This window comes from Emydura macquarii, unplaced genomic scaffold, assembly GCF_026122565.2.
Source record: "Emydura macquarii macquarii isolate MOO-44397 ecotype Brisbane River unplaced genomic scaffold, CSIRO-AGI_Emac_v2 contig_691, whole genome shotgun sequence".
NCBI lineage: Eukaryota > Metazoa > Chordata > Testudines > Chelidae > Emydura > Emydura macquarii.
Window position 1 is genome coordinate 10,067,851 of NW_027130828.1, and position 13,423 is coordinate 10,081,273.

Genomic DNA, 13,423 nt, shown 5'->3' on the forward strand with positions numbered 1-13,423 from the left:
CTCCTTCAGGGCACGGGACGGTTCTGTACCCCACAGCAAACAAAGGCAAGCTGGTGTCACAGCCCTTCCCCATGGTGCGCCTGAGAAGAGCCCAGAGCGGCAGCGCGTGGTCTGGGATGCTTCGGCAAATCCATTTCTAGGGCGCTGTCGCTCCCCCAGCCCGACCCGGAGAGTGCTGGGCCCAGATGAAAACTAATCAGCCCCCTCCCCAGATTCAAGCCATGACTAAGGGGACCTGGTTAGGAGGGAGAGGGAGTCCCCCCAGCCCAGGGGTGCTGTGGATTGATGCACTGCCAGTGGCTTGGGGCATGGTGATTTATTTATCTCTCTGTCCTTTGCCCGGCCCTGCTACAGCCTCTGGAGACAGAACCTGGTTGTGCGCACCAGTAACTCTGCAGTGACAATTGAAAGGAGCAAGGGCGCCGGTAACCAGGAAAGATAAATATTTCAGCTCTGACTTTAAAGGAAAGGGGGAACAAATCCTTTTTGCTTAAGAGGGGGAGATCCATATTTTATGAGAAGAGCAGCGACGGAGCTGCTGAGACTACAGCAAATACTGCGCTCCCTCACCCCACTTGCCCTGTTTGCTGTCTGTCTCAGTCTGGAGAGACCTAGAGCAACAGCCATTGCCTGCCCCACATCTTCCCAGCTCTCCTATATGCCTCAGACAGCTGTCCTCCTGCCCCATCTCTCCATGCACAGCCCCCCCCGCCAACCCCGCAGCTTCTCTGTGCCTTCTCCCTCCCCTTCACACACGTCTATTGCACCGTTCCTAAGCATCTCAAAGTGCTTTATAAACATGGACACTGGCGCGTCTCCCCCACACGCCCCGGAAGGAAGGGAAACAGCACCCCACCCTTTACAGCTGAAGACCAGACACACTGACTTGCCACACGTCCCACAGTCAGGAGCGGGGCCAGGAATCATAGAATCATAGGGGTGGAAGGGACCTCGAGAGGTCATCTAGTCCAGTCCTCTGCGCTCATGGCAGGACTAAGTATTATCTAGCCCATCCCTGACAGCTGTTTGTCTAACCCGCTCTTAAAAATCTCCAATGATGGAGATTCCACAACCTCTCTGGGCAATTTATTCCAGTCATTAACCACCCTGACAGTTGGGAAGTTTTTCCTAATGTCCAACCTAAACCTCCCTGGCTGCAGTTTTAGCCCATTGCTTCTTGTCCTGTCCTCAGAGGTTAAGGAGAACAATTTTTCTCCCTCCTCATTGTAACAACCTTTTATGTACTTGAAAGCTGTTATCATGGCCCCTCTCAGTCTTCTCTTCTCCAGGCTAAACAAACCCACTTCTTTCAGTCTTGACTCATAGCTCATGTTTTCTAGACCTTTAATCATTTTTGTTGCTCTTCTCTGGACTTTGTCCACATCTTTCCTGAATCGTGGCACCCAGAACTGGACACAATCCTGCAGTTGAGGCCTAATCCGCGTGGAGTAGAGCAGAAGAATTACTACTCGGGTCTTGCTTACAACACTCCTGCTAATACAGCCCAGAATCATGTTCACTTTTTTTTGCAGCAGCGTTACACCGTTGACTCATATTTAGCTTGTGCTCCACTCTGACCCCCAGCTCCCTTTCCGCAGTACTCCTTCCTAGGCAGTCCTTTCCCCTTTCGTACATGTGCAACTGGTTGTTCCTTCCTAAGTGGAGTCCTTTGCATTTGTCCTTATTGAATTTCATCCTGTTAACTTCAGACCAATTCTCCAGTTTGTCCAGATCATTCTGAATTCTAATCCTAGCCTCCAAAGCACTTGCAACCCCTCCCAGTTTGGTATCATCCGCAGACGTAACCAGTGTGCTCTCTGTGTCGTAATCGAAGCCTGGAGGCCTGGCTCCCAGCGCTCGCAGCGTTGTTCAAAGTGGAGGCAGGTGGGAAGCAATGAGGATAAAATGCGCACCGGTGGCCGGAAGGGAACCGACCTGCCAGCTGAAAGTCAGGTATTCCCAGCCTGGGAGTGCAGTGTGGTCCCATCCCGTGCTGCTTGCCCCGTGTGGTTGACCTGCCTGCTGCTCCAAGCACAGCTCCAGCCAGGGCTTTCCCACGGGATGGCTAGGCAGCTGCTTGACCAGGGAAGTCAGCAGGCAGGAACTTGTTATGCAGATCAGACAGGCCCCTGAAGGATGTTGGATGGAAAGAGCCAGGAGGCCTAGCCTGACAATCACCTGTTGGACTAAAATCCCCATGAAGGGGAGCTGGACTCTGTCCACACTAGACCAGGAGTGGACATCTCAGCCCCTGAACTGAGACACAGGAATCCTCAGTTCTGGATACATCAGCCGGCCACATGCTCGCTCCGTGCCCCGCGCACACCCGCAGGCAGCACCTCACCCGAGAACGCGCCTCGCGATCTGTGCTTGCCTGGCGGAGACGGAGACCAGCACCGACCCCACCACAAAGGCAGCCACGGATGAATGCCCTGCACTCAGGCAGCCCCTGTTCATCTAAAGATCTCAAAGCGGAGGGAAGACGGAGGCACTGAGAGAGGACATGGCCAATGGCAGAAGCAGGAGTAGACTCCAGAAGTCCTGATTCCCTTTCCCCTCCTCCCACTATTTGAACCCCCCTCGTGGATTGGAAATAGAATCCAGACCCCCTGCCTGGCAGTCCCCGTCTCCAGCCAGCGGCGTCTCCTCCTCTGCTCCAGAAGAGAACCAAGGCCACTTCTGGCCCCTTGCTCCAGCCACTAGGCCGCAGCACCTGCAGCGGCTCTGACTGAGGCTCAGGAAGGTTTGCTGATCTCCCCCCCCACCCCACGGTGTTTCGAGAGAGAGGCCTGCGTGTCGCTAAGCTGCCAAAGCGTCTCTCTAATCGCCGAGCCCGCCTGGGGCCCTGAGCTGGTGAAGACGGGCCCCGCTTGCCGCCCTGAGCGGCGCAGAGACCATTGGCCTAGTTACAAGCTAAGGTCAAAGCAGATTAAGGGGGAGCCTCATGGCTGCCCCTGCCCTGCTCCTTCCCTCCATGCCCACGATCACGGCAGCCAATCGGAGCGGACATCCTCCCTGGAAATCAGCTTTGGGCCACTTTCCAGCCAAGCAGCCTCCTCCTGTCAGCTGAGTCCGACGAAAGCCCTTTTGAAAGGTCTTAACTGCAGCTTCTCAAGCGCTCAGTGCAAGGATAAAAATTAAGGCTCTAATTCTAGAAGGTAAGTACAGCATGGATCAGAGGGAGCGCTGGCCGCCTCGGCTGTGCAGCTTTCCCCGCCCCCCCACCGGGCACGCCACCCCCCACCCTCCTGTTGGGACTGCAGACCTCTGCCAAGCACTGGTAGCTTGCGGGGCCTTGCCGGAGAAGCCCGTGCAGGGGTCTGTGCAGCACGGTGCTCGCCAGCCGTGCTGTCTGAACGCTGCCATGAACACTGACGGATCAGACAGCGCGAAATTGCCCAGTCTGCTCAGGGAGAGCCGGCGGGGATTGCACAGGGACTGTGGAGCAGGTTATGCAGCTAATGGCAGAAATGCCCAGCCTTAGCCAAATCAGCAGGCACTGCCGGGGCAACCTTTGCCTGAGGGCCAGATTCCCAGCCCAGCTACCCCGATGGCCATCCGGAGTGACTCTGGATCTACACCAGGGCACACGAGGGTGTAAGCTGGGCTCGCGTCTCACAACCCACCCCATAAGGAAGGGCAGTGATACCCCATTCAACAGACGTGGAAGCTCATAGACTCAGCATCAGAGACTTTAGGGCCAGAAAGGACCATCAAGTCTGAGCGCCTGCACATCGCAGGCCACAGAGCCCCCACCCACCCACTCCTGTAACACGCCCCTAACCTATGTCTCAGTTACTCAAGTCTTCAAATCATGCTTTAAAAAGACTCCAAGTTACAGAGAATCCACCATTTACACTCGTTTACACCAGCAAGTGACCGGTGCCCCGTGCTGCAGAGGAAGGCGAAAACCTCCCAGGGTCTCTGCCAATCTGACCCGGGGGGAAATGCCTCCCCAACCCCAAATACGGCCATCAGACCCTGAGCATGTGGGCGAGACCCAGCAGCCAGACACCAGGAAAGAACTCTCTGTAGTAACTCAGAGCCCTCCCCATCTACTGTCCCATCACTGGCCATGGGGGATATTTGCTACTGGCCGTCGCCCCGACGGGCCACGTGCCATTGTAGGCAGTCCCACCATACTATCCCCTCCATAAACTTATCCAGCTCAGGCTTGACGCCAGCGAGGTGTTTTGTCCCCACTGCTGCCCTCGGGAGGCTGTTCCAGAGCCTCACTCCTCTGATGCCTAGAAATCTTCACCGAATTCCAAGCCTAAACATGTTGATGGCCAGTTGATGTCCACTTGTTCTTGTGTCCACACGGGCGCTGAAGTGAGATAACTCCTCTCCCATGCTGGTATTTATCCCTCTGATGTATTTATAGAGAGTAGGGGTCAGCTCTCCAGTACGCTGAGGCCACGTTGATGGGACTAGCCCGCTACACAAAGGAGATTGCTCACCGGTGTCTGACTGCTGGCGCAAACACTGTCCTAGCCCTGCTCCCAGCATCCAGCACAGCACAGGCCTTGGGGAGTGAGCGGGAGGCATTGCCAGAGCGCAGTGCTACAGGGAGTCACGTGAAGCAAGGCTAAGTTAGAGCAACCCTGGGGCTGCTCTAACTGATGTCATGGGACCATGCCATCCCTAGGCTATGGGCATGGATAGGTGGCTTAAAGCCCCCTTTGTCGTCTCCTCCCTCAGTCCCTGCACTCCATACATTGACACGCCAATAGAGAACTGGGACCCACAGATTTCACTGACTTGGCCGGGATCACCCAAAAGCTAGGAAGTGAACCCAGGAATCCAGTCTCCAAGACTTGTGCTCTAAGCTCCAGACCCCACTGCATCGAGGGCCAGATTTCCTGAAGTGCCGTGAGCCTGCGGCTCCCAGTGACCTCAGCTGAAGTTATGGGCACTCAGCACTTTTGGAAATCAGGCCTGCTTTGGTTCCCCCTCCAGGCTGATGGAACTGGCCAAGCTGCCAAGCGGAGTAGGGCTGTTTGGGCAGCATGGCCCTTCTTACTGACTAATGTTCACGCAGACAGGCCTTTGCCTGCCTGCAGACTGGGGGATGGCTGCTCCTCAGACAGCTCCATATTCACATGCAAAGAAGGGGCGTCGCTACAGGGGGCAGTTCGTTCAGAAGGAGAGGTCGGATGGACCCATGGTTAGGGCTTTAGACTGGTTCTTATTCAACCCAGGTTCAATTCCCTGCTCTGCCACAGACTTCCTGCCAGTAGTTGCTTTGTGCCTCAGTTTCCCCACCCATAAAAGAGGGAAAAGAGCGCTTTTGTATCTCACAGAGGGGTCGTGGAGCTAAATATATTAAAGACTGAGAGGCTCGGACACTGTGGTAATAGGAACCCCATTAGGATCTTAGACAGACAGAATGTGTTTGCAAACTGATAAGCCCAAGCATTCAGATATTACGGTGAGGAGGGGTAAGTAGCTAGCTAAAGAGGAAAGACTCACGGACTGAGAATTGTTCATCCACATTGTCCGGCAGATAGTTACAAATCAGGAATCTGTTTGCAGAAATCCAGCTTGATACACACACACAAGGGCAAAATTCCTTGGTTCGCTTCTTTGGACTCAATCCATTAGACACGCTCCAGGAGTTATATCCTGAGCAGAGATCCAGTAGGTGATGAACACTCAACAGCTGGATTTTCCAGGACATTTAACGCCAGATCCATTCAGGGAAATAAAAGAAAGCAGCTCTGAAGAACTTAGCTGCTCAACGCGTGGCTCAGACTCTTGATGCTCTAAGAGTGTAAGTTCTTCAGGGCAGGGACGGTCTCTTACTATGTGTGTACACAGCGTCTAGCTCAGTGGGTCTAGTGTGATCCAGGGAACAGCCCAGAAATAGATAACGCAGCCACTCAGCGATGGGCACTAGCTGTTGAACTGCAGACTGATGCTTCTGTGTCCTCGCTCGGGTGACATCCTTGTCCAGGTAGAAGGCTGTTTTTACTGAAGTTTAACCAAAGGGTTTTCAAACTCCACTCAAAGTTGGAATTCTGGGCAAGGGATCAAGTGAGTTCTTTGATCTGAGCTGATTCACCCGGCCCTGCGAGGCAGCAGACAATGACCTGGCACGTCCCCCTACTACGCTCCATAGCTCCAATGGAATTAGCAAGTTTAAAGGGTTTGATTTGCGCCCGCATCTAGCGAAGCACTCCTGGAGTGAGACAGCTCTGCGGAGAGCCATGCCATGGAAAGGACAGCAGGCCGCCCTGGCTCCTACCAGGAACTGCTGGCATTGGGCCAGGATCAAAGCGCTCACATCCCAGCTTCTGTGCCTTTTGTTTCCCCAGGTTTTCCAGCGGCGGGAGGACGGCTCGGTGAATTTTTTCCGCGGATGGGAAGCGTACCGGGATGGATTCGGGAAGCTGACGGGCGAGCACTGGCTAGGTATGCCGCCCTAGCCCACTCCTTAGGGGCTAGCAAAACCGTCAGCCGAGGGCTCCTTTTAAATTCTCCTTGGCATGTCCGCAGAAGGGCCCTGGCTTTTCTTGTCCAGGCTATTTTATCTGGGGAGAAGAACAGAAAAGCCCTTTAATGTATCAAACCAGCAGCTGGGGAGAGGGATGGGGTGTGCACACGTGGGCTGGACCCACTGGGACCCACAGCGCCAGAGAGCACTATGGGGAGGGGACCAATGGTTTCTCCCGACAACGGTGTCCTGGGGCGGGGTGGGGGCCTAATCTGGAGGCAGCTGGAGCAGGTGTATTGTGGCTAATAGCAGCCCACTCCCCTTTCTCCAGCTGTGAAGGCGGGGGCAGGGTGGGGCAGCTGGGGACAGTGGGAGGTGGGGTGAGGGTGCTGACTTTGGCATTTCACTGTATCTAGCCCATTGCTGCCCAGCACCGTGCGGCTGTCACTAAGCCCCTCAGCAGCAGGGACAGGGCTGAGCCTCCGGCTCCTCAAACGCAGGCCCTTTGCCTCTGGAGCTAACGGAGAATCCCCATTAGCAGTACAGGGCCTGTGACACAGGCAAGCAGTTCCCAACAAAGCCAGGGTCTCATGCCCTGCACCCTCTGAGCTGCCAGGCAGCAATGCTGCATCCACAGGAGCGCAGGAGGGAGGAGACCAGCCAAGCAGAGGCCTCGGGGCTGTTTCACTCTCCCTAAGGAGGAGCTGGGCGCCTAAACCCCCTGCAGCCAGCACGCGCAGCCCAGCCTCTTCCCAGCCGTCTCTGCTGATCACTGAGGGGCTGGGGGGGCTGCCGGCACAGGCGAGGAGGAGCAGGGCGTTCAGGGGAGACGCCATCAGGAGCAAACAAGCCAGCGAGATGTCGGCTCGGGCAGGGCTTACGGCAGGGAGCGGAGCAGTCGCAGCCTCTCGTCTCTAGCGCCGAGGCAGCCGCGTCATCGGCTCACGCTCGGCCGAGGGCAGGAGCTGGAGGGGTTTCCCTGCCTGCCTCCATTAGTCCGCGTGGGGCGATTGTCTAGGTGCGCTGCCTGGGGGGGCAGGAGCAGGTTCGCGTTGGTTGTAAGCGGGGTGGGGGGCGGCACCATGGCCAGAAGCTGATGCTGGGCCTGGTCCCGCTGCTGTTCTGATGCGAGGGCAAATCCTCCTTCTTCGAGTCTGGCTGTGGGGAGAAAGGCCAGGATCCAGCCGTGCCAGTCCCCTTGGCAGGGGCGACACTTCAGCCGGGGGAAAGGAGGCGCCTGGCCCGGTTCTGGGACCCCCAAAGCCAGGCTGGGGGAGGGCAGGCAGAGTCGCCATTGGCTGGAAGGAAGCGTTTAAAAGTCTCCCAATGCGACAGTTCGAGCTTTTAAAACCAGCCCCTGCTCAGGGCAGCTGGAGGCTGTTTTTAAAGAGCCCCCCCCCCGCAGCGAAATCTCCAAAGAAGCGTTGCTCAGTGGGACGCCAGGGCAGCCCCACAGCAGGGCCTGCGCCCCCAGCCCCCCTGCTGCACCCCATGCTGAGCTGGGCGCAGGGGTGGAACGCACCAGGTGCTTCCAAGACCCTCCGCAGCGCACGCTGAACGACTGAACTCAGCTGGACGGAGGGCACCCGCCCGGTCGCTGGAGATGAGGAGCGGCCCCTTTGGGGGACCGTCTGTCCCCCAGTCCTCCTCCCCATCCCCCCTTTCAGGAGGGGTCTCCCAAAGCCTGGCGGTGGCTGAAGCAGAGACCCGCCCGGCCTTCAGTGCTCACCTCAGCTCCTGCTTTGCTCCCCCCCTCCCCAGGGCTGGCGCAGATCCACACCCTGACCACGCAGGCCAGCTACGAGCTGCGCATTGACCTGGAGGACTTCGACAACGGCACGGCCTTCGCCCACTATGGCACCTTTGCCGTGGGCCTGTTCTCCGTGGACCCGGAGGAGGACGGCTACCCGGTCACCGTCGCCGACTATTCCGGAACAGCAGGTCACTCCCCGCCCCCGCCCCAGAGCCCATCGCGCGGGGAGATGAGGCCTCGTTTCTGGGGGGCTGCAGCAGAGCGGTCTGCAGCCAGCCCCGGCCCTGCTGCACTCCCGGCCTTTCACCTTGGATCAGCCCCACCTTCGCCATTATCCCACATTGCCACGGGGCAGAAAACGAGGGGAGGGTCAACTCAGACTAGCCCTAGCCAGGCTTGGGATAGCGCGGGGGGTGGGGGGGCTGCGGGTCAGGAGCGAGGTGGAAGCCTCAAGGTGGACGAGCCGGGGGTGCAGCTGATCGGGCCAGAGGTGCAGGTGCAGCCTGGTAGCAGCGAGGGCAGTTCGCAGAGCATGTTACTCCTGGCTCGGCTCAGCCCCCCCGCCTCACATCGCTGCCCTCCACGCGGCAGACCCCGAGCGCAGACGGGCAAAGCCGCTGTAAGCTGCTGTCGGCCCCGGCGCTGGTGCAGATCGCGGCTTTGTCTCCCTACACTGGGGGGACCCTGGGGCCTTCAGGCAGGTGGCTGAAATCAGCGCAGAGGCCCGGCCGGCCCCCGCTCACACACATGCCCGTTACACGAGCGAACCTGGGTCGAGGCTGAATCTAGGGAATGCAGGGGGCTGAAACGCAGGCGGGGCGAGCGGGGCCCAGCAGCGACTGGCTGACGGGCGCTCTCCCCGCTTCTCCTCGCCCCGCAGGAGACTCCCTCCTGAAGCACAACAGCATGAAGTTCACCACCAAAGACCTGGACAACGACCATTCGGAGAACAACTGCGCCGCCTTCTACCACGGGGCCTGGTGGTACCGCAACTGCCACACCTCCAACCTCAACGGGCAGTACCTCAAGGGCCACCACAGCTCCTACGCCGACGGCGTCGAGTGGTCCTCCTGGACCGGCTGGCAGTACTCCCTCAAGTTTACCGAGATGAAGATCCGGCCCGTCAGAGATGAGAATTAGCCTAACCGTGCAACCCCTCCCCGGCCCACTTCCCCCCCCCCACTCCGTGTTGTCTTGTCCGTGACTCGGGGGGCAGCCCGTGAAAAGCTCCCTCTGATAATGGCACCGGTCTGGGCCGCGCTCTCAGCATCGGGACAGCTTAGGGTTAGTCTCTCCCACCTGGACCGCATCGGGCCTCCCACCGTGGGCCACTGCGCTCCGGGGCGTCTGGAGGCCCAGTGGGCGCTCCCTGCCAGGGGAGGGGCATCTCTTCCTTCCCGGCGTGTGTCTAAGGGGAGAAGAGGCTGGACGTCAGCCAGCCCCGCAGCCTCCTTCTCCGAGCGCCTCCAAGGACACTCTCCTCCCTCCCCACCCCCAGCGGCGGAGTCGACCCTGCGGCAAGCCAGTGTCGCCCTGGGATCGGGTGTGTCAGGGAGCAGGGAGCTCCTGCCGTTCCACGGGCAGCTCCAGCAAGGCGGTGGGTGGCAGGCCCGTGGTAAAGCCCCCGCAGGGAGTGGAGAGAATTGACCTGACACCAGGAGACTTTGAGACGTTAGTAAGAGGCCCAAAAGGCTGGTAGTTCCCGATGGGCTTTGCCCCAGGAAGCCCGTAGCAGGCACGGAGAGGGGAAAGCCATGGGGACGGAGGCACTGGAGAGCCGGGGACAGAACCCAGGAGGGCCTGACGCCCAGCCCCTGCACTCGATAGCCAAAACGCAACACTGGCCCCATACAAGCCATTCCCTGCACTGCTAACCTGCACCGCGCCAGGCTCTCCAGGCCTCTTCCCGCACGTCCCGAGGGCTGGCCTCGCAGGTGTCCCAGTGGATGCGGTAAGGGCTGCACGCATGAAACGCAGCACCGGCGGGCTCAGCAGATGGCACGTGACGGACGCCGAAAGGGGCCGGGCAGATCCTGCAGGACCCTTGGTGCTCACTCGAGGTTCACTGGAGCTGCCTCCACCCCACCAGCCCCTCACTTTCTGGCTCCAGGGCACCACCGGTGAGGGGGTGTCAGGTCTCCGACCAGGAGGAGGGTTGTATCTCTATAGGGCGGGGACGGGAGAGACGGTGCTCGGCCTAGGTTCCTGCTGGGTTTTAGCCAGGGCGTGCAGCTGGATTTATGAACAATTCCAGCTCCCATGCAAACCAGCCCCGCCGGCCCTCACCAGGTGCAGCCTCTCACCTCGCTGATGTTCCCCCTGCCCAGCAACGACTCTTTAACCCTCCCCCCACAACAGCCCCGTCCACCAGCTCTCCCAGCACCAGCGCTGCCCTTTGGGGCTTATTGTATCACTGCCCCGCATGTGGGTGTGCATGGCTTGGAAACCCGGAGAGCACAGGCCGAGCCCGCCGAAGGGGCGGCTGGCACTGCCCCCTCTCAGCCGCGGTGGCCAAGGTGGGGGGGGGGCGGGGGGGGAAGCTCACAACGGCAGCTTTGGAAGTGAGCAGGATCCGGGTGAGAGCCAGGTCCCAGGCACTGCTTAATGGATACATCTCATGGAGTCTTTTTGCCGACCAAGCCTGGGGCAAATCATCTTTGTGGAAATGTGACCTTAGCTAGATGGTAGCTGTGCCCTGCCCCAAGCTCCTGGGGAGGCTGGCTGCAGCAAAGATCAGCAGGGGCTCCTTGGGGGAAATCCCTTCCCCCTAGGGGCAGAGGATAGGGGACCAGCCTTCATTTCCATCCCAGGTGAACCTTGCCTGGCTCATCCATCTGCAGATATTCAAGCCTTTCCTTTCCTCACATCCCAGGAAGGTTTTGCAAAAGCAAAAACCCGAGCAGGGCTAATATCTGTAGGGCACGGAAAACCCTGCTGCAGCCCCAGCCCAACAGCCGGGCCTTCGCGCAGACCAGACCAGCCAGCTTGCAACAGAGGGACTCCAAGAACCCTCATCCTCTGGGACGTCACGGAGAACAGGGAAGAGCAAAGAGGAGTGTGCGGCCCATGCAAGTCATGGCAAGTTCTCCCGCGCCCTTGCCCAGGAGGCATTCAGCAGACCAAGCTGTTCAGCGGTGAGGCCAGATGTGCAGCAACAGGATCCTTGCCCAGGTTTCTCCGGGACCAATCCCCCCCACATTCGGGAGGTTTGCTTTGTCGGCAGCACTCTGCAAGAAGCCACAGGGCAGGCCGACGTCAAGCTCGGGCCCCGGGCTTACAACGAAAGGCAGGGGAGGGAAGAATGGGAACGCTCCCGCTCCTGAGATGCCGAGGATGGAGCAAAGCCCTGCCAGCACAGGACAGCGCCATCCCCCTCTGCTCGGCCGGAAACAGAAGACCACTGGGCTGTTCTGTCTGTACTGGAATCTCTCATGGTATGGCACGTCGCTGCACGTGGCGTAGAAGGGTTAAATGGTGCAGAAGAAGGAAGCCTCCTTTGCTGCCCTCCACCCCGCAATGCCAGGCCTGAGCACACTAGCGGCCGGTCTCTCAATCAGGAACGAATCTGGATTTTATTTAACAGGCCAAACACACACGAAAACACTCAAAGCCTTCTAGTTTGTGCAGCGTTTCTCCAGCCGGAGACCCGATCCCTGGCACTTAGTGGAGCCAACGCCCTCTGCTGGTGGCACTTGGCAGCACCGTTTACAAGACTTCACCCACCTTTGCGTTTCCCTCCTGCCGCTTCACGGGCTGAATTGATTCTCCGGCATTGTCCTTTCATGCCTGTGTTCTGTTTACTGCTCTTCTGCCACGGGCCAGCCGTTACCTGCGCTGCGATCTGACGGGTTTAAACAGAACCAGGTGTGGGCTCTGGTGCCCTCTACGAAGAACGTCCCAAGAGAAGCGGGCTCTCCTTTTAGGACACGCCCGGAGGTGAGAAAATGGCTTCATTTAAAGGGGTTTAGGACTGTTAAGCAGGCACCCAAATCAAGGAACTTCTTAAGGTTATTGCTGCTCTTTAATTGAAGCCAGGGATGGCAGGGCATGGGGCATTTCGTTACCTCTGCTGAGGGTGCCTTGTCCCCCATCCTCGGGGCAGAGAGAGATTTCAGAAGGGCATAGGGTTGCTTTTGGCCTTTGAAAGACACCGGATTCCAGCCACAGGGGCTGTATTTTTTTTTTTTTTTTAAATAGTCCTTGAGTAAAAGCCCATAGACTCTCCTCACCCCAGCCCCTCGGCAAATTGCTCTGATTGGCTGTTGGACAAAAGGATTCAACAAAGGCGGCAGGGCCCAGGTCAGAGCACTTTGTGCTGGGCTGGGGAGAGCAGGAGCAGGAGGAAAGGGGCATAGCTGAAAAGATAATGAAGTTCACCAAGTTATTGTTCACTGTGGCTAGTGCAGTAGATGGAGGCGCCCCCAGGCCAGGCGCTGTGCAGACTGTGTAGTAAGTGTCTCTGTCCTAAAGAGCTCACACTCTAGACCAGACAGACAACTGGGGAGAGGAAGGAAAGATCAGCCTAGCCCCATTGTACAGATGTGGCGATGAGGCAGATTGGTTAAGTACGTGTTGAACTGCAGGATCCCGCAGCCATACAAGCAGTGGTGGTGGATTAGAGATTTACACTTCTTTCCACTTAAAAAAAAAAAACCCTTTATAAATCTGTATGTGAACTAACGGAGCATTTAGGGAAAGTTTTATTTCACAGTCAGCTGATTTTCTGGCCTGGTAAATGTTGGGAAGGCGCATTGTATCTTTGGGATTATTGTGGTTTCACCTGTTAGAGGTTCCAGGCTGAACATCTGAGGCCTGTCTAGGTCCAGCTGCCTCTGTGGCTGTGACTCTACCAGCTTCGAAATACTCTTTTTCCTTCCCCCCAGACTGCACTGGACATAGGTTTGGCAGAATTCGATGTTCATCTCTGTGTAAGGTTGATGGCTGATAGCAGTGGTTGTTTTAAGCATTGTTTTAGATGTTTACCAGTTTAAATGTACACAGTGATGGGAGGTTATTGGGGGAGGGGTCAGACAACAATTATTTAACGACTCGTTAACACTTTGTAACCATTAAAACACACGCTGTCGACAACACACATCAACATATACAAAGTAAAGATCCTTGAACTCGAAGAAGTTCTCAGGCAGCATTTTCTTATTTTGACTATCTGTAAATTTCAATTATCCAGGGAAATATCTTCCCCTCCTTTGTGTGGGTGCAGAGAAATTGACATT

The 13,423-nt window shown here is 57.5% G+C and overlaps 1 protein-coding gene across 1 annotated transcript in view; it reads left to right on the forward strand.

Annotated features, from left to right (window-relative positions):
* Nucleotides 1–9,482, forward strand: part of FIBCD1 (fibrinogen C domain containing 1) — a 30,432-nt gene extending 20,950 nt beyond the window's left edge. Inside the window, exons 5-7 of the mRNA XM_067541615.1 lie at nucleotides 6,318–6,414; nucleotides 8,198–8,377; nucleotides 9,070–9,482. Of these exons, the coding sequence (XP_067397716.1) occupies nucleotides 6,318–6,414; nucleotides 8,198–8,377; nucleotides 9,070–9,329 (537 nt within the window). The 3' untranslated portion in view covers nucleotides 9,330–9,482. The remainder of the gene's footprint in view (nucleotides 1–6,317; nucleotides 6,415–8,197; nucleotides 8,378–9,069) is intronic.
* Nucleotides 9,483–13,423: the final 3,941 nt, after the last annotated feature.